Source organism: Balaenoptera borealis (genome assembly GCF_965194805.1).
Source record: "Balaenoptera borealis genome assembly, chromosome: 19".
NCBI classification, from domain to species: Eukaryota; Metazoa; Chordata; class Mammalia; order Artiodactyla; family Balaenopteridae; genus Balaenoptera; species Balaenoptera borealis.
In genome coordinates this window covers 52,632,170-52,653,205 of record NC_138878.1, presented here as the reverse complement: position 1 = coordinate 52,653,205, position 21,036 = coordinate 52,632,170, and the positions used below count along the sequence as shown (strand labels likewise).

General features: G+C 45.9%; 1 protein-coding gene and 1 long non-coding RNA gene across 3 annotated transcripts; both read left to right on the top strand.

Moving 5' to 3' along the window:
- Positions 1 to 199: 199 nt before the first annotated feature.
- On the top strand, positions 200 to 4,516 carry LOC309617395. Its single transcript, XR_014237984.1, has 2 exons — positions 200 to 2,033; positions 4,266 to 4,516. It is a non-coding gene; the product is annotated as an uncharacterized lncRNA (long non-coding RNA).
- Positions 4,517 to 5,176: 660 nt separating this feature from the next.
- Positions 5,177 to 13,310, top strand: KRTDAP (keratinocyte differentiation associated protein). Of its 2 annotated transcripts, XM_082369642.1 has the most exons (6): positions 5,177 to 5,332; positions 6,705 to 6,746; positions 6,843 to 6,884; positions 7,062 to 7,106; positions 7,764 to 7,811; positions 8,493 to 13,310. In XM_082369642.1, exons 1-6 carry the CDS (start codon positions 5,246 to 5,248, stop codon positions 8,529 to 8,531), a joined length of 303 nt encoding a protein of 100 aa, XP_082225768.1. In that variant the 5' UTR covers positions 5,177 to 5,245; the 3' UTR covers positions 8,532 to 13,310. The 2 variants fall into 2 exon arrangements, with proteins under 2 accessions (XP_082225768.1, XP_082225769.1); XM_082369643.1 differs by lacking the exon at positions 6,843 to 6,884.
- Positions 13,311 to 21,036: the final 7,726 nt, after the last annotated feature.

The window sequence follows — 21,036 nt, the reverse complement described above, 5'->3', positions numbered from 1 at the left end:
GGGTTGACGTGTTTAGGAAGCTGGGGGGAGTGGCGAGTACCCAGTCCCTTGTCACGTGCCCTAGAGGCTCTCCAGGAGACAGAGGGGTGGTGAAAAACTTCTACTCCATTCATGCACCAAGGAAACAGCCAGAAGCTGGGGTGCAGGCTGAGCCCGGGCTGATCACCAGCCGAGGAGCCCTGGGCATGGGGGGAGAGGGGTCTGTGCTTAGCGTCTCTGAGCAAAGTCCCACCAAGCCCATACAGTGAGCCTAAACTAAGGGGCCCCACCACTCTCTGACACCTCTGAGGTCCTTGACCTCCCCTCAGGGACCGGGAAATGAAAAGAGGCCAGGAAGCACCCTGCCAGCTAAGTGACGCCCTCAGAGATTGCAAGTTCCCCGAGGGCACGACCGTGCCTGCCTTGATCATTGTTCCATTCCCAGGGCTTAGCACAGGGTCTGGCACAGGGTGGGCCTCAAACAGTTGATGAATACATGAAAGAAGTCGGGCCCAAAAAGGACTTGGGGGAACGAACTTGATGTGCATCCTCTTCTCGCTTCTGTCCTTAAACTGCGGCTCCTGCCTTCTATTCATCTTGGGTTTCACGTGGGAAGGGAGGGCCTTGCGGTACCTCCCCGCAGCCACAGGGAAGGGAGCGCGGCCCGTCCCGGGGCTGAGGCTCAGTCCTTCCAGCTGACTGACAGCGGGCTTCCTGGGGTGTGGGGTGAGCGCTACAGACTGCTGGACCTCGGGTCGCCTCGTGCCAGTCCCTGAGGGACTGAGGGAGAAGCTGAAGTGGTCAACATGTTTCTGGACTTGGGGCGTTCCTGGTCCAAAGGGCTGAAAGCCACCCTCTGAAGTTTAAAGCACTAGCTGAAGCAGGCTAAGGCCCTCAGGTGTAAAGGACTCTCATAAACCGGCAGGCCAACCCCTTTTCCTGCCAGAGCCTCTAAAGCAGCTTCACGGCAGAGCCTCTGACTTTCGATTCTTCCCTAATGTCCATTGTCCCACAGCAGCCAGGGAAGATCCCCTGCTCAGAATCCCCCACAAGCTCCATTAGTTGTAGAATAACATCCCCTCGGCATGGCTTAGCACCATTTGGCTCTGGCTTCCCTGTCCAATGTCAACCTGGACCTGCTGGGAAAAGCTCCCAAGGAACACTGCTGCTACCTTTCCCTGGAGCCCGAGATCTTCAGAAGGATGGAACTTTAACGGCTTTTGGTCTAAATTCAAAACCCCAAGCCAGCTTAACCAAGGACACCTACCCAATCGCTATCACATCACCTTGTTGTATTTTCTGCACAGAACTTGTCATGTTCTTGAAATGATCTTGTTTCCTAATTTTTTGTTAGGTTATAATCTCTGTCTCTCTTTAACTGGCACATAAGTTTCACAGGACAGGTACCCTGTCCATCTCGAATCCTCAGCACCAGGAGCCAAAATGGCTGTTTAATAAATATTTGGGTTAGAGGATGGAAGGAGAGATCAGAATTAAGTGGGCTCAATCCAAGAGGTCTTCCTGGGAGAAGTTTAAGCAAAGCGTGCACAGGGCAGAGGGTGGGAGGTAAAGGAAGAAACCAGACCTGCTGGGCAACGTGATTGCTTTCTTGGGTGTGACCCTAACACTGGCAGAGGGAGGACAGGATGGGACAGGGGTCCCCTGGGCTCTGCCCCCAAGTAGCCCACACCCCAGCCCCCTTTCTCTCCAATGATTCTAGGCTTTTCACCTAGATGTTCACCAAGACCCTGAGGCCCCAGTGTGCATCCCTTCAAATCCCCCATTCCTTCCCTGAACCCAGGAGGCTGGCTCCCAGCCCCTAGGTGTGTCTGTAATGTAGCAATCAAGGCTGGGCCTGGCCTCCTACCCACACTCAAGTTCTGGCAGATTTGGGGTGGGGTGGGTGAAGACCTGTGGGAAAACAGGGGTTTACTGGTATTCTCGGAGTGGGAACTAGATCAAGCAGACTTGGAGCTGGGGTGACGCAGAGCCAGGCTCTGTGCCTCTGTCCGACTCCACTAACCCTCTGTGATGCAGCCAACGCTGAATTCCAGGTAGCTTCTCCTGCCACCCGTTACCCCAACCGCTGGGACCCTCTGCCGGTGGGGATCCCCCTCCCCTCTCTTCCCCAGCCTGCCCAACCATTGGACACTGGACCCTCGGGGAACACAAACTCACTGAGGCAGTTTAGGTGGGGGAAGGGGAGGGAACTGGGAGAGAGACACTAGACTCTAGATTAGCATTTACAGCATAAATCATGTAAAGCCAAAATTACCCTTGAAAATCCATCAGGATGGTGCCAAATGGAGATCGATCATAAGTCTAGCACAGCCAGTTTTTTTCCTCCAGAAAAAGAACAGAATTCCTTCGGTTGTGCACATGAAGTAGCAGGTTTGTATTTAGAGGCATTAGATAAAAGAACCCATCTTTAAACACTAGAACTTCAAACACTAGAGCCTGAAGACTGTCTTTTAAACACACACTTGCTGTGACAAGATGCTCATACTATAATAGGCATCTGGAATCTGAGGCAATCACAGGTTCACTCTGAGGCATATGCTCACTGAGTACCATTAATCCCTTAGTTCTCTGTTTTCATTTGGCAAGAGCATAGTTTAACCCACTGAAATTAATGCACGTCTGCTCAGAGCTGCCACCTGTGGCTGTGCAAGCTGCACACCACAAAAGGACACCTGGTCGAGAGGACAAATGGGGGTCAACTGCAGCCTTGCCCCCCGACTCTCAGGGCACGGGTCTAATTCATACAGGGCGCTAGGTGGGCTGGCCGAGGCCCTTGGTAGGACACAGTACAGCAAAGGGGCAATACAGGTGCAGCCTCTGGAACTCTGGGGTTCCAACACTGGCCTTGCCACACCCTGGCTGTGTGACCTAGGGTGAGTTATTTAACCTCTATGTGCTGTGGTTCCCCTGCCTACAGAATGTGGATGATTGTTAATACCTATCTCACAGAAGCACTGTGATATTTCAGCGAGATAGTGCGTTTAGAATACCTAGCACAAGGCCTGCCACAGAGTACGACATCAATAAATTGGCTAACATTATTATTAGCAGCATTAGCATGAGGCGGAAAGGGAAACAGGGAAATCAATTTGTTGGAAAAGAAAGCTGGAGCCCAGCAGATGACGGTGTTGGGCTGATCTGTTGCTCTGGAATTACCCAGGCTGAAGTGCTGCTCCACTAGCAGGTCTCATTGGACTTCATTACTGAATAGCAGCTCTACTTTGTTGATCCTTCATTCTGCTCATTCTTCATTCAACTTCATTCACAGTTGACGCTATGGTGACAGAACGGTGGTTAATGAGCTCTTTCAGTCCCTGTTAATTAATTGGTGAGAATTCATTACACGTAAAAACTTGTGTCCTCCAGAAAAACCTTTTGGGGAGGTGCTCCACCCATCTGTCATTTTCTCACTCGTCCCCTCTGGGAACCAGCCTCGCGTGACATCTACGTGACATGGTCATCTGTGCTTAGCAAGTTTTCCTCAAGCACTGCCTCTTCAGGTAGCTCTGCGAAAGGGGAGCTGCCATTAGAAAAACGGAGGAGGCTTCCTGAGGCTAAAGAGGGGCAGGATGTCGGGGACTGGGGAGTGGGGGCAGGAGGAGAATTGAACTGAAGCTTCTGGGGTTCATGAAGACCGTTGGTGAATGAGATCCAGCCCGCTTTGCCTCCAGGCCTGCTATCTCTGTGTATTGCATCAGGATGGGGTAAAGAGGCCACGCTGAAATGAGGTCTTGCTTTGTCCTGGCAGCACCTGTCTATGTTCCAGCACCTCCCTATTACACCAGGAACTGGTTGGGCCACCTGAGCCTCAGTTGTGGAGAACGCTACTTGATTAGGATGTTTTGTCACTTTGAGGTGATACAACTGCCAAGCTGGGGGAGTTGGGTGGGGAGCAGAATAAGCCCAATGAAATGGTGTAGGCGTTCAAAGTTCAGGACCTAGAGCCCAACTGGGTAGCTCTAAGACCTATTTTTGCTTTTTTGTGTTTCTCTATTCTTTTTTTTTTTTATTTAAATTTTTGGCTGCGTTGGGTCTTCATTGCTGCACAGGCTTTCTCTAGTTGCGGCACACGGGCTCAGCAGTTGTGGTTCGGGGTCTCTAGAGTGCAGGCTCAGTAGTTGTGGTGCACGGGCTTAGTTGCTCTGTGGCATGTGGGATCTTCCCTGACCAGGGATCAAACTCGTGTCCCTTGCATTGGCAGGTGGATTCTTAACCACTGCACCAGCAGGGAAGTCCCCGTGTTTCTCTATTCTTTGTCTTCTTAGCTCAAGACAGTTACCTCTCTGACGACCCAAGAGTATAAGATGGGCAGCTGGATAATGGGTCCAGCCCCAAAGGAAGAAAGCGCACAACTTGGTGGAAGGATGCTTGAATTCTAAGATATCCAATCTAGCATATGTTGAATCCACCTCCACTGTGTAAGGGCATGGTGCTAGGGCATGGTGATATAAAGGTGATTAAGACATAGTTCCTGACCTCAAGAACTTGATATTCTAAGAGGGAAGAACACAAGTTACTCTAGGTACAATGCCAGAGAGATACAAATGAATTGCTATGGCAATTACGAGAAGGGAAAAGTTTGGGGAGGGGGATGGCAGATGATGGGAGACATCCGGGAAGCTTAATTTGGGATGGATGTTGGGTTCTGAAAACAAGAGATGAGAGAAGGGCATTTTAGGCATAAGGGGTGACATGGGCAGCTGCTTGGAGGAGGAAAAAGAAGGGTATCTTTGGTAAGGAGTCCAGTTTGGCCAGAAAGTGAAGTATGTGCAATGGGAATGAAAGAAGGAAAAGTTAGAAGGGTGGGTTGAGGTCAGAGCATGGAAGGCCTTCAATGCCAGTATAGGGAGTTTAGACAGAATTGGATAGGGTGGGAAAAAGCCTGAATTATAAGAGAGGAACGAAGAAATATAAGGAAAAGTGACAAAGACAAAAGGAGAGGTTGCTTGGGTCCCATGGCCAGTCCGTTGGAGGGACAGGTCCAACCTGTCTCCATCTCAGCTCCATTTGCATGAAGAGCCCCATTGCCAGCCTACCTTCCAAGTGCCCAGGGCAGGATGTGAATTGAGAAATCCAAGGTAAGTGGGAAACAGTCCACACCTCCCCTTCCCAGAGCCCCAGGGGTGGGCGACAGAATCTGGGGGTGAGTCAGAAGGGTGGGGACTCCAGTTCTGTTCAGATCTGCCTCCCTGGGAATATAAAGGGCAAGCCTTGCCTTGCCTCAGAACACCCCAAACTTGACACCATGAAGATCCCAGTTCTTGCTGCTGTGGTTCTTCTGTCTCTCCTGGCGTTCCATTCTGCTCAGGGGGCTGCCCTGGGCAGTTCTGAGGTGAGCACCTCACTTGGGTTCTCTTTCTCTTATACTATTAGCTGACTCAATCAGTCACTGGATAAGCGGCTCTTATCTTTGGCTATTACCAGGGGCTGAATGAGAAGCTGGGGCTCTGAGGAAGGGAAGAAAGGAGGAAGGAGACAAAGCATTCCTGGGAAGGGGCAGAGAGGCTTATATTTCTGGAAAGGATGGTAAAGTGTGGGGTAGAGGCTGGACATCCTGAGAGGAGACAGGGGCTGAAGTTGGTCGTCTGGGTTCAGCCCCACATCTGTTTTGTTTGTATCCCTGGGAATGGCTCTCAGGTGGCTTGAAGCGCCCTGTTACCTCTGGAGCTTAAGCCATATCAAGAATCCTTAGGAGCCAGTCTCCAGCCAGGAAAAATCCTGAGGTCCCTCTCTCCCCACCTTATCGCACTGTGCGGGGGATGGGGGAATGTCCATGCTGGATTCGCAAGTCTACGATAGGGGTCACAGACTCCACTGCTTAGGATCCCAGCAAGTGATGTCGGTGAGCAAGAGTGCTGGTGGGGCCTCAGGGGAGGTGGAGTGAATTTGCCCAATCTGGAAGGGGACAGTCTCTATGCCATCTGACTGCTGCTAAGTGGGAAAATGTACCCAGTGTGGCCGGAGTTTAAAAATTTTCAAGAGAACCTGGAAATCGGATTTATGAATCCTTACTAATTCAAAACCTTTAATTCAAATTAAAAAACAAACAAACCAAATTGCGATGAGATCTAAACATTTGGGTCTAGCCTGTAGGCTACCTGTTTGTGACCTCTGTGGTGGGAAGGAAGAAATGAGGGGCAATGAAGCTGGGCAGCTGAGGTTGGGAGGGCGACAGATCGGAGGCACTGAAGTCCGGGGGTGGGAGGTGGGCTTACCAGCTGGAGCAGGGAGACGGAGACTCAAACTTTGGTGGCAATTCAAGTCACAAAGCAAACCAACCTCCAGCAAGTAAAGGCAGACAGGGCACCTCAGAAACTTGGCTCCCACCTGCCTTCCAATCTCCCGCGCCAGCTCCATGGGCTGAGCGTGGGTGTCTCAGGAACACCCCGAGTCCACGGCAGAACCACACTAGCTCGTTTTTCTTGGGAGGAATCCTCTTTCTCCACCCTCTCCTCCTGCTGCCGGCAGTGGATGCGGGCCTGGGCTCCGACTTCTCTGTCTCCCACGTGCCACTCTCCCATCCCTTCTCCACATCTGCACATCTGTCAATCATCCGCCACTCTGGGACAGAGTGGGTTAACGGAGGCCCCGTGGTGGAGAATGGGACTGGCCTGTGCAGGGAAGCAGAGCTGGCAGAGAGGGTTTGGGGAAGGGGATTTGCCATCGTGTGATCATTTGTCCCCTTTCTCCCCTTCGCTTTCCAGGAAGGAATCACCGTTGGTAAAAATGTGCCAGGACCCGACGAGGTAAATCCCCTGTTTTCCCACCATCTGACTACGAGTTCGTCCCCTATCTGTTCATGTTCCTAAATAACTTTCTGAACACCCTGCTTCTTTGCCTAGGCCACTTATGCCCAGCTCCTGAACGTTGACAAGTTGCGATCTGTAAGTTTAATTCTTTAATTCGGCCCCCATAAATATCCACATCCTAAAGGAGATCAAAGCCTGGGTAGAGAGCTTGCAGAGCTGTCATGGTCCTTCACCTTTCCCAGAGGGCTAGGGGCTAAGCTCTGTCCTTCCCTGGAACTGATCCTCTTCTGGTCTCTTTCTCTCTCTGTAAAGGTTTTGGAGGGGAATGATTTCCTGAACTGGCACGCCCTCATAGAGGTAAGTGCTTGGGCACCTTTTTTCTCCTGACTGTTTGTCCGGGTAGTGGCAACGCATTCTAGTCTAGCCCTTTTGGTTCTTTCCTGGGTTCTAGGAGGGAGTAACTGTCCCACTTGGATGCTGCCCAAGTGAAGAAAACTTCCTGGGGAGGCTGTCATGGCCAGACCTTATTCTCCTAACGTGGCCCACAAAGACAATCTCTGAAAAGGAAGAACTTAATCAGTCAAGAGTTTATTCGAATTCCCTCATCCTCCAGGAAGAAACTGAGGTTCTAAGTTGGGTGACTTACCCAAGCTTAGAAGGCTAAGTCAGTGGTAGCGCTGTAATTAGAGCCTGTAGTGCATGACCCCGCACATACTCGCTACATGCTCTCTTGCAAATGTCTTCGCTTCTCTGAGTCTCTATCGCCTCATCTGTGATGTGGGGACGAAGACAGTACCGACATCAAAAGACTGCTATGAAGACCAAATGAAATCATGCCTGTAAAGCCGTCAGTATAAGGCAGGCACAGAGAAAGTGCTCAGGAAATATTAATGCTTACTGTAATTATAAAACAATGATACCGTCACCACTACAGAGAGCTCTTCAGCAAGCGCTTACTGATCCATGCTCACCTGACCTGTAACACATCACTCTCATTCTCTTTTTCTGTTTTAGTCTGTCAAAAGGAAACTTCCTTTCCTCAACTGGGATGCTTTTCCTAAGGTAAGAGGCAGTGGGCATTAGGAGAGAAAGGAGGCTGGGGGTGAGGGAAAAAGCAGAGGATCTGAGTGGGAGAGTGGGGAAAGTGAAGGCAGGATACACCTTCTTCTGATCAAAGCTAAGTAAGTCACACAGAGAAAGACAAATATCATATGATATCACTTATATGTGGGATCTAAAAAAAGGCTACAAGTGAACTTACCTACAAAACAGAAATAGAGTTACAGATGTAGAAAATAAACTTATGGTTACCTGGGGCGGGGGTAAAGGCGGGGAGGGATAAATTGGAAGATTGGGATTGACATACACATACACACTACTATATATAAAATAGATAACTAATAAGGACCTACTGTATAGCACAGGGAACTCTACTCAATACTCTGTAATGGCCTATATGGGAAAAGAATCTAAAAAAGAGTGGGTATATGTATATGTATAACGGATTCACTTTGCTGTACACCTGAAACTAACACAACATTGTAAATCAACTATACTCCAATAAAAATTAAAAAAAACAAAGCTAAGGGAAATCGCAACTACTATAACTCAGAGGAGAACAGGAACTTAGACTGGGGCAGAGATTCCTTTCTACCAGGGCCCCACCCTATCCTGGGCTTTCTTAGGACTCCGGCTCCCCGCACCCAAGGGTCTCCAAACTGACCGTACCCTCTCTCCCCACAGCTGAGAGGAATGAGCCGTGCAGCTGCCGATGCCCAATGACCAGCCCCTTCGAGACCCAGCACTGCTGATACCACTGAAAGAGGGGGCCAGTGTGGGATCTGATCACCTTCCTATCTATGATCACTCTTTGCTGCCTCAGTAACTCCAATAAAATGTTTTCCAAAAAAACGGCTCCTGTATCTGCATCTCTGTCCTTATCCTACTGGGCTCTAGAAAGGAATTAAGATGGAGTGGGCTCCAAGGCTGATAGGCAGAAATCTTGACTTCTGAGAGGGTAGTAAGTGGCGAGACAGGAGAAAGTGGGAAGGGCAGGTATATCAAGCTGGCAAGAGATCCCTTGTGTCTTAGCACCTTAGTACTAGTTGACATTCTTGAGAAGCATGAAGCTGTGAGTGGTTTGGTAATATCCCCAAGGAAGCAATCCTGCCCCCTGAACTCCTGGCACCCTCCCTGACCTGCCTTCTGGGAACCTGATTCCTTTGATGGTGGCAATTTGGTATAACAGAGCTATCTGGAATCGAAGGCTCAGGACCCAGCTTAAATCATAAGAGCTCATCTGAAATCCTTTTTTTAAAATTAGGTAGGTTATAAATAAAGAAAAATGGTGGTGTGACCCTGGGCCTTTCTAAGCCTCCTTTCTTTATCTGTGAAATGAGTGTGGAAATAAACAAGAATGATAATAACTACCTTGAGGTTTTGTTATGAAAGTCAAATGAGATAAGGTGTATAAATCCCTTTGCACAGGGCCAGGCATAGAGCAGGTACTCAACAATTGCTTGTTTTCTCCACTAACCGCCCCCCCACCCAGAGCTACCACTCATTATTGACTCACTCACTCACCAATCCATCCATCCATCCATCCATCCATCCATCCATCCATCCATCCATCCACCCATCCATCCATCCATCCATTTACTGCAAAGGTCTAGAAACGTGGAATGGATTCAGTTCAGTTCCTGCAGATGTACTCTGTATGGAATTTGTGCACTCTGTGTGCCTGCTCTGTGTACTTAAAATGTTGAATTAGTTGGGATTATTTCTGGTTTCTCTTGAAAACTGGGAAAATGAGAAAACAAGGAACTCGTGATTGGCTTAAATCCAAGTTAACAGCTGCCCTCTTTACACAGGACGTGGTCTCCAGATCAGCAAAGTTCCACTTGGCAAGTTTCATTTATTTAATTGTCTTTTGGCTCTTACGAGCAACTGAATTTGCAAATTATGGCCTGTAGCTTACTTGAAGAGGTAGACTATAGAGAAATTAAACTTGTGTAGGGGGAGGAAAAACTTCCTTCTACCCTCTTAAATTCTGTGGCTGGCCTAATAATTAAACTGACATGAGACAGATTAACAGGAGAAAAGCATACAAATTTAATTTTTTTTTTTTTTTTTTTTTACACATACACAGGTGTCTTCACAGAAGGAAAATGAAGACCCAAAGAAGTTGTTAGGTCCAAAAGCCTGTAAGGTACATACCTTTTTACAAAAAGAATGATAAACTGTGGGGATGTGACAAAGCAAAGGCCCTTGGACTAGGGGCAATAAATCGTGGCTCAGTCACTAGGCAGTATGTGAGGGAAACTAATGGAAGATAAGGGTTATTTTAGTAAGTTTGTTTATGCAGACCGGAGTCAACTCTCAGTCTCTGATGATAAGAATGTTCTTCTCTTCCTGGTACAGGGAGGGCACCTTTCTCAAGGCAAAATTTACATCCTGCTCTTAGATAGAAAGAGGGAGAGCCCTTCCTGTATCTGCTGTTTCACAAGTGTCTTCAGCTCAAAATGATCAGTAATCAATAATTGAAGAAGAATATTTTGGGGTGGCATGTTCTGAATCCCTTCACTTGGTTCCAGCTTTCAAGGAGCTTAAAGTCTAGATGAATAAGACATGTAAATGTTGTTTATACCCATCCTTCTAGTTAACTTACAATAAGAGACACACACACACACACTAATGAGAAGCAACTTATAAATGGGCTCATTAACGGAAAAGAAAAAAATGGAAAGTGGTCAAATGTCACAATCAATTAAAATATTTAGCAAAGATTGAGTGCTCATAAACTGGGTGATAGGAAATGGAGTAGAGAAAGAAGGAGGGGAAGTCCTTAAGCTACATTTATTGAGTGGCTAGGTTTTAGGGGAGGATACAAGTCATCACAGAGAAAGCAAGAGTACCTTTGAGATAAAGCAGTTCTCAAAGTGTAGTCCTGGGATCTGCAGCAACAGAACCACAGGAGAGTTTCCGAGAAGCACAAATTCTTGGGCTCCACCCCAGATCTACTAAATCAGAAACTGGGCGCGGGGCCCAGCAATCCATGTCTTAACAAGCTCTCTAGGTAATGCTAACGGCTGAGAACCACCGAGAAAGGAAAGCAAGAGAATGATTAATGCAAAATTCAGGATAGTGGTTACCTCGTAGGTGGAGAGACCATCATGTGACAGGGAAGGGGCACAGGGAGGCGGACGGAAGTGACAGAAGGCTTCTATTATTAATGTTTTAATTTTTTCCTTAAACCTATCAGAGGGGAGGAAAAAACATCTTTTCCTTCTACCCTTTGAGGTTCTTGGCTGGGTCTCTGTGACGAAAGACAGGTTAACAGGAGAAAAGCATACAAATTTATCTAGTATAAGTTTTACGTGACATGGGAGCAATCATAAGTAAATGAAGACCCGAAGAAGCGGTCAAACCTGTACGTTTTTGTGCTAGGTTTGATGGAGAGTAGGAAGTCATGGGAAAACGTGATAGGACAAAAGGGATATGAGCTCAGTGTAGTAAACTGGGGAAACTTAGCAAGGTGTGTTCACTAAGATTCCTCTTGGGGGGGTCCCTCTATCTTCGAGACAAGGATGATCCTTTCCCCTGGGTAGAGGGAGGGCACTTCTCACATGAGGGTCTTATGACTTGCTTCTAGGGAACGTCAATGAGTCCTTCCTGCACCTATTTTCTCGAATTCCTTCAGCTTGAAATATTCAATATGCTAAGGCACCATATTTTGGGGTAGTGTGTCCTGAACCCTGCCAATACACATTTTCTACATACTTATGTATGCAGCATTCCACAACAATATATTACCAAAACAAGAAAATGTCTTTTAGTAATTTGTGAGTGCTGAGGGGATGCAGAATAAAGAAACAATTTGAGTCTAGGAAGACTGGAATCTGGAGGAAAAGAACGTGCAGACATGCTTGTGTAAGTGGGTGATGGATGTCCTCTAGATCAAATGAAACTGACAAAAATGTACCAATATGGGTGAGATAATTCAGAGGATTCAAAGAACAGAAGACAAGATACCTGTTCTCTCTTGGGAATGTGTAGGATGAGGAAGAAGCCAAGAAGTAGCCATACTTCACTCTACACTTTATAAAAACAACCAATGCATTCTGTGTGGACATTATGCCACTCATTAAATAGGATGCAGAGATATATGTTGAAATATGGAACAATCTTGAAGATATAGTAGAATGAAAAACAAAAGGGTCAGAGCAGTGTGAATAGTATGTTAGAAAAAAAGATGGTACAAATATATGCTCTTATATGCATACAGTATCTCTAGAATAAAACTCAAGAAGTAACAGTGATCACTTCTGGGGACTGATGTACTCACAGTCTGTGCCCTTTTGGATTTTATGAAAAAAATTCTTTTTACCATGTGTACATATTCAAAAGGATAAAGTAAAAAACCAAAACCCTAATAAAACAAACACACCAAAAAACCTTCTACATTTTAAGGTGTCAGGGCCTAGCCCGTGAACTGGTCCTGAGTAGGCACTTCTTACTGAGTGAATGATGTGGATTTCCCATACATTTACCACACCCTTCTGCTACTCAAACTGTGGTCCTTAGACCAGAAGTATCAGCACCACTTGGGCTTGTGAGAAAGCAGAATCTCAGCCCACTCCAGAGCCAATGAATCAGAATATGCATTTTAACAAGAACCCCGCCCCCCCGCCCCCCCCCCCATAGGATCCAAATGCACAGTGAAGTTTGATTAATACTGACTGCCTGAGGCATTATGTTAAGTGCTGTGCAGAATGCCTTCAAGGAGCTTCTGATCCAGCTGCAGGTAAAGGAAGTGCATAGGTAGAAAGCGCTGGATACAACTAGAAAAGATGCATTTAAATTCAGCAGAGGGGAGAAATTCTTTTGGAGTCAGGGTGAAAAAACTAGGGGAGGGACTTTTCTGGTGGTCCAGTGGTTAAGACTCCGCGCTTCCGCTGCAGGGGGCGTGGGTTCATCCCTGGTCAGCGAACTAAGATCCCACATGCTGCGTTGCGCGGCCAAAAACAAACGAACAAACAAAACCCCTCCAAAAACTGGGGGAAGTAACTTTTGAGCTGGACATTGAAGAATTCACAATAGGACTAAAAAAGAACAACAAACCCATTGGTTACCTTTAGAGGCTGCTGGGAACCAATTCATTATTTTGAAAACTGCTAAATAAAGGGAACGAACAAAGAAATTTTTTTATTGTTTAAGATGTTTTGAAAATGGTATTATAGTTCTGTTTTTTAAAAAAGAGTCTTTAGGGGCTTCCCTGGTGGCGCAGTGGTTGAGAATCTGCCTGCCAATGCAGGGGACACGGGTTCGAGCCCTGGTCTGGGAAGATCCCACATGCCGCGGAGCAACTGGGCCCGTGAGCCACAACTACTGAGCCTGCGCGTCTGGAGCCTGTGCTCCGCAACAAGAGAGGCCGCGATAGTGAGAGGCCCGCGCACCGCGATGAAGAGTGGCCCCCGCTTGCCGCAACTAGAGGAAGCCCTCGCACAGAAACGAAGACCCAACACAGCCATAAATAAATAAATAAATAAATAAATAATTAAAGGTGCTAATAATTAAAAAAAAAAAGTCTTTATCTTAGAGATACATAATGACAAATTTAGGGATGAAATAATTAAACTGTTTGGGATTTCCTTCAAAATAATCTAGTGGGGTGAATAAATTGGAGTATGTACAGGAAGTAAGGCTGGTAATTACTAAAACTTAGCCGATAAATACATGGGGGTTCATTATATACTAGATTTTTACTTTTGTGTATTTTGAAATTTTCCACAATAAAAGTTTAAAAAATAATTTTTAAAAAAGTGTACTTTTGTTCTTTTGGAGCAAGGGGGAGGACGGCGGAGGATTCCCCCCAGCAGGCAGAGTGTAAATGCAGAACTAGTAGTGCAGTATACTGGATTGGAGACATTGTCATTCAGCCTGGCTACGGGGTAGGGGCTGAAGGCTGGAAATGCAGGTTCGGTCTGATGATGGAGGGCCGTGGATACAAGGCTGAGAAATTTCCACCCCATCCCGTGGTCAGTGCAGAGATTCCTGCAGGTGGTAACAATCACAGCAACAATAGCCACTCTTATTTGGTTCTTATCACAAACCAGGCTTCATGCCAAGTGCTTTGCATGTATTATCTCAGTTGATCCACATAACAACGCTATTAGGTTGGCATCAACATCCCCATCTCACAAGTGAAGAAACTGAATCTCAGAGAGATGAAGTACTTTGTTTAGGCTCACACAGCCTAAACAGAGCCAGAACTAAGCCCGCATGGACCTAGGACATTACCCCCACTTTAACTGGAGTTGTACAACATTCATTTGCTTTATAAACTGGGGTTCTATATAAGATTTTGCTGGACAAAATGCTTCCATTTCATAAAAAAGTTTGGAAATCACTGCTGAGAATGATGGGCAGCTGCTGAAGGCATTTAAGGCACTATAGCCTGGTGGTTAGAACACAAGTTTTAAAATCAGTCAGATCCGGTTTCAAATTCTGTTCCTACCACTTTACTAGCTATGTGACCTCTGGGTGGCCACTCTGTTGGGGCCTCAGTTTTATCATCTGTAAAGTGGGAATAATATCAATACTTCATAGGAGTTAAGAAACACTCAATAAATGTTAACCAAACATTCATATTAACAAAGGGTAGCTGTTATTAGTACTCTGTAACTCTAGTCAGATCATGACCCAGATAGATTCACACTGAGAGAGCTAATATTCACAACTGCATGCATTTGCTCTCTCCTAACAGATGAGGAAACTGAAGCTCAGACAAGTGAAGTGACTTTCCCAAGGGCATCCAGAGAGGAAGCAGCAGAGCCAGGGTTTGAACCCAGGTTCTGTTAGACTCCAAAGCCTTAGAGCTTTTAATAATTCTAATTTCCTGTCCATAAGGCACAAAAAGAACACCTACCATGTGTAAGATATTGTGTTAGTACTTTACATTTGTGGTCTTATTTAATTCTTACAACTTTATGAAGTCAGTACTATAATCAAGTCTGTTTTATACAAAGGAAAATAAAACTCAAAGGGGCAAATCATGGCTTGGTTTAACTTGCTGTCAATGAAGTTTCTCATCAAACTTCTGAATGATAAAACCAGGACTGAAGTACAGAGTTGTGCATACGTGCACCCCAGCAACTGCCATCCAAGGGATACACTAGAAACTTGCACGTATATGCAAAGAGGCAGGTATCCGGATTCTCACAGCAGCAATGCTTGCAATAGCTCAATGGTGGAAACCACCTATATGTCCATCAACAAGAGAATGGATACATAAAATGTGGTATGTCCACGGGGTGGAATGGTAGGTATCCAGCAGTGAAAATGAGATAGAGTTACATGTATCAACCAGGCTGAGGTTAAAAAATGTTAATTGAAAAATGCAAGTTGCAAAATAATACCTGCAGTGTGAAACCATTAATACAAAGCCTAAAAACATGCAAAGCAATACTATGTGTTTATGGGTACCTTTACCTGCCGTAAAAGTGTAAATACCAGTGGGAAGGATTTTCACTAACTTGAGGATTGTGTTCCCTCTGGGAATGGAAGAAAATAGGTTCAAGAAAGGTACAATCAGGCTTCAGCTCTATCTATAACGTTTTAGTTCTTAAAACAAGTCTCAAGCAAATAGGTAAAAATGTTAAGATGGATAAAGCTGAGGGATATGTACGCCAGGCTTTGTGAGTGTGGTTTCTCCTATGTTTATGTATGTTTGAAATATCTCATGTCAAAATATTTTAAAGCAACAACAATAAAGACACCTTAATTTCAACCTGCCAAAAGCCCTTCAGCCATGAAGGGATTCTGTGTCTGACACCACACTCCTCACGCCACCTCCTAAGTACAGTGGGTCCTGAGAGCCTGGTTTGCTTCGTTACAAACGCCCATGACACTGGCACTGTGGAGGCAGCCCAAGAACTTCGACAGATGAAATGTCCTCAGATGCTTCTGAGAAGCGAACACAACGTGCCACCCTTGACAACTATCATCCTATTAAGACCTCCCACTGCATTTCCCGACACCCAACAGATAAACCTACAGCAGAATTCCTGGGCGCTCCTCCCCAAAGCCAACGACAACCCAAACAAACAAAAAGCCCCCAGTCCTCTCCCACTAACAGACCTCTCCCATTCCTCATAGGAACCTGAGTCTCCCAGACCGGAGACTGGAGTACTGGTCCTCAGTGCCTCCTACTACAGCTGACCTCTTTCACATCTCCCTCCCACCAGACCCTCCATCACCCGTGGATACACAGTCACCTCCCAGGAGCCCTGAAACCTCCTTCTTTTATGTTAAATCAGATCATGCCATCTTTCCACTCTTGTCTCTCTGATGCTTTCCCGTTACTTTCAGAATAAACCATACCGGCTTTACGATGGGCCTCTTCTCCTACCTCCCCGACTTCCCTGCTCACTCTGGTCCAGCCCCCCAGCCTCTCTGGGGCTCCTCCCACAGGCCCAGCTTGCCCCCTCCCTGCATGACTCATTCCCTGCTGCCCTTGCCGCCCCACTTCATTCAGTTCTCTTGAGATGACAGCTCCCCTGTGAGATCTTTGCAGTCTGACCACACTACCTAAGGAATCACCTGCCCTTGTGATCTTCTAATTCTGCTTGATTTCTTGTTCTAGCATTTATCACTACCAGAAACATCTCTACTAACCTGTTATCTTCAGAGTTCTCAAGAGCTGCACTCTTCAGTGCAGCTATCTACTGTCCGCATGTGGCCGTGGAGCACTTGAAATGTGACGAGTCCTAACTGAGATGTGGGGCAACTGTAAAACATGGACACCGGATTTTAAAGACATTACACAAAAAGAAAAAAGAGTATAAATATCTCACTAGTATTTTTATATTATATGTTGGAATAACATTTTGGATATATTGGGTTACACAAAATATATTAAAATTTACTTCACTGGTCTTTTCTTACTTTTTCGAAATCTGGCTACTGGAAACTTTTAAATTACATATACGGCTCACGTTCTATATTTTAGATAGAGCTAATCTAGAAGAAGATCAGTGCTATGAAGATAGGAACTCTTTTGCTGCCCACTGTATACCTAGCACACAGTAGGCACTCAATAAACACTTGTGAATTGAATGAAGGACCAATCCCCTCGTCCATGCCTAAGCTTACATGCACAATCAAATACTGTTCTTTCACTCCCTCTCCTACAGGCGAGGAACCCTACCTTAAAATCCCCCAGCGCCTCTCACGTGATTCCCTGCATTCCTGATACAATGTGTCCTCACAGGGTCGCTGTGATCATCTCAACCAGAAACCCTCCCCCACCACGACAAACCTCGCTCCCTACATACAGCGCCCTCATCACTCATTCTCAGCGTAGCATCAGGAATCAACGTCCATCTAGCACTGGTGACCTGATGAAAAGATCCCTCAAGACGTGTGATGAGCACAGATCCCCCTTACGGCTTATGGTCACGATAGCCCTCCTCACTGATTCCCAACAGATCCTCTGGGGCTCCTCCCCTAAGGAAGCAGGAGCCAGGAAAACTAACTTTTGACTCCTTAAATTATCTCCAAATCACATTATTCAGAGTTACAGAGGCAGGCTGACTGGACTGAGAAACCAAGGTCTCATTCACCGTACAACTTAAAAATCATGTCCTGACAATTCCCTGGCAGTCCAGTGGTTTGGACTCCGCGTTCTCATTGCCGAGGGCCCGGTCGGGGAACTAATATAATCCCACAAGCCACGTGGCGTGGCCAAAAATAAAAAAAAATTGTATCCCATTACCCGGCCACCTTGTTATTTCTTATCAATCAAATCGTCTGCACCATGATATTGCCCTGGATATATTTTTGTATAATTCGTTCAGTGTAAACCTTTACGACATGGCACGATTTCTGTAACACATTTTACTTTGGCTTTGATTCATTTCTTAATATACCGCAGAGAGACCTCCCAAGGTCTCTCCTGACCTGAGAGAAGCCCTGTCCAGCTCCCTCCCCACAAAGACCCCGCCCAGGAATAAATCCTCCTCCCCTTGAGGTCCAAATTTACAGTTCTGATTATTCTCAGCGGAGAAGTCAGTTTCCAGCTCCGACTTGGCTCCAAACGCCGGCGCTAACTCCCCTTCTGGCTGCCCCAGCCCCATGGCCTGTGCAGGATGCCAAGCGTTGAAGAAGGGACACCCCAGCTCCCACGGGCTGCACTCGGGTGCTTCCTTCCCTCCTCAGGCACTTCCGGTGGGCGCCAACCTGCACATGCTCCCTGGCTCTGGGGCCCCTTCCTCGGCTCTTTTCTGCCCACTTCCGGTTAGGACCACCGCTGGCCCCAGAGCGCACCGCTGGCCACTCATCACACCTGTTTTGGTTGAGCATCTGCACAGAAAGGCATTTTCAGGTCTCGCTCGAGGACTGTCACCCCACTTCTCACCATGCAGGGCTTGAAGGGCACAGGCACACTGAGAGAGGTACAGAAAAGGCGGGAAAGCTGAGACCTAGTCTGAGGGACATTGAGGCCCAGTCCTGAAGTGGGAGCCTCCGAATCCCCACATTTTGAGGCAGCGCCGAGCTCTTCAGAACCCAGAAGGCAGAGTGGAGGGATGGAAGAGGAGTATCCAAAAAAAGTAAAATTTCTATCTTTTAAAATGGATTACATGTTGAGATAATATACTTTGAACCTGTTGGGTTAAATAAAATATATTATTAACGTTAATTATATCTGTTTCTTTTTACTTCTTATAATGTAGCTATTAAAAACTTAAAAATGGCTTACATTGTATTTCCATTGGCTAGTGCCGGGGTTGATAGAAGGATACAATGCAAAGCTCTTAGCCCAGTGACTGACACACAGTAAATGTCTGATAAATTCTCTAAACGCATTTTTTTACAGATTGCTTCCACGTGAAAAGTTTTTTTTTTTTTTTTTTTTTTCACACACTTGTATTTTATTTTTACAAGAGATAAATAGACTGACACCAAGCATTGTACATGGATGACCACAACAAAAGCAACAATGATTGCCATTACCAAACATGAAACACACTCATACTATGTCATAATATTGACATTCAGTCCAGTAATCCTCCACTGTAATAGCTCCTTTACTTTGCAGTGAAAATTGATTTGTATATTCTTTGCCTCTGAGTCCTTGTGGAATTTTTTTTTTTTTTTTTTAATTCAGACAGAAAGTCACAAAAATTATACTCATCCTCATCAGTTCACTCAGTCCCGTGTAATTAATTTTTTTTTTTTCATCTTGATCTTTTGTTAGCACTTTTATGAGTTCATCAGTTTTTCATTAGAGTTCTGAAAATGCTTATTTATTCAGTTCAGCAGTACAGCCCGTTACCAGAAACCTGTACTTGTCAGAGTCTTTTCCATGAATTTCTTGAAGATGAAACCCTTTTATAGGAACATATTTGCAAAATCATCAGAGTACACCCAGAACTGTCTGTAAATGACAAAAGACTTAAAAATGACCCACGTGAAAAGTTTTTTTGCTGGTTATTGAGGATGCAGCCATGAAAAAAACTGAACTGCCCTGTGGCGCTCAGCTCTAACTGGGGAGACACACAATAGGTAAGTGAACACAGAACAAGGCACTTTCAGATCATGATAAATACACTCTGGAAACGAAACAAAACGGGCAGGGAACAGCAGGAATTGGCAGGGTCTCTTTAATTAAGGTATCAGGGAGCGTCTCTATGAGCTGGTAGCATTTGAGCTGAGACATGAATGACTAACAAAGTAGCTGGCCCTAAAAGGCCTGGGGGCAGGAGTTCCAGGCAGAGGGAGGAGACTCTGTAAAAGCCTTGAAGTAAGAATGAAGTTTCTATAATTGAGGAACGGAAAAGAGCTCTTGTGCTCAGGAAAAAGTTAGTAGGAAATGAGCCTGCAGAGGTGGAGGTGTGGTGGCAGGCTGCTTACAAGGGCCCAGTAGGCTGTGGTCACTGATATTTGAAGTGTGACAGGAAACTTTTGTAGCCATCTCCACCCAGTTCTTGCAGAGAATGAAGCCCTAACACTCGAAGGCATCCATTGCATGTCATGAATTAGGTCATCTCCTATTGTGTTAGCAAAAGAATGGTATTAGCCAGTATCATCCTTTGGAAAATTGAGTAAACACTCACTCATACCATTCTCTGCAGGGCTTAGTTCTCTCCCAAGACCCTGAGAAAGGCTGCATGAGAGGATATTTAGCAAGAGATTTGAAAAAAGATCACTTTGACTACAGCGTAGTGAGTGGAGGGCATAGGGGCCAAGAGGCGGAAATGGAAGCATGGCGATCGGTGAGGAGTCCTCCACAGTGGCTCAGATGAGAGATGGCAGTGCCTTCCACTGACGCTGCAGCTGGTTAGTGAGAAATGAGTATGTATTTTGGAAGCTGGAACCAACTGGACCCAATGGATTAGACATGGAGAGGAAAAGGAGAGAGAGAGAGGAAGGAGTCAAGGATAACTACTGAGTTTTTGGTTTAAGCAACTGGGTGGATGCCAGTGCCATGAATAGTGATTTGGATTCTAGTCTCAGTTCTGCTGGGGGACCCTGGGCAGATAAGTGACTTACTCTCTGCTGAGCCTCAGTTTTCTCATCTGTAAAATGGGGGTTGCCATGGAGGTTTGATGAGATCATGCACGGAAAGCACAGGTCTGGCACACGGTAAGCACTTAAACTGCTGTTATTATCATCGTGATCATTCCTGCACAATTAGCACACTGAAGCAGGTAAAAGCAAGGGCTCTGAAACCAGTCGGACCTCAGTTGAGTCCCTGCATTGTTATGTGACCTTGGCAAGGTCAATTCATATCTCTGAGCCTCAGGTTCTTCTTCTGTAAAGGGGATTAACGACAATATCCTCCCTTCAGATCCAGTTGTGAGGATTCAGTGAGTCTTGAATATGAAATGCTTAGCACTGGGCATAGTACATAGTAATTGCTCAGTAAACAGGGCCTAAGTGCTAGAGTAATTTGACTTTTCTTCTGTGTGTGTTTGGGGGCAGAATTATTACTTAAAATAAGCCTTTTTTAAAAAACATCTTTATTGGTAAAATAAGTATATATATATATTTTAAGGGAACTTTTTATTTATTTATTTATTTATTTATTTATTTATTTATTTATTTATTTATTTATTTTTGGCTGCATTGGGTCTTTGTTGTTGCGTGCAGGCTTTCTCTAGTTGCGGCGAGTGGGGGCTACTCTTCGTTGTGGTGCGCGGGCTTCTCACTGCGGTGGCTTCTCTTGTTGCGGAGCATGGGCTCTAGCCGTGCAGGCTTCAGTAGTTGTGGCATGCGGGCTCAGTAG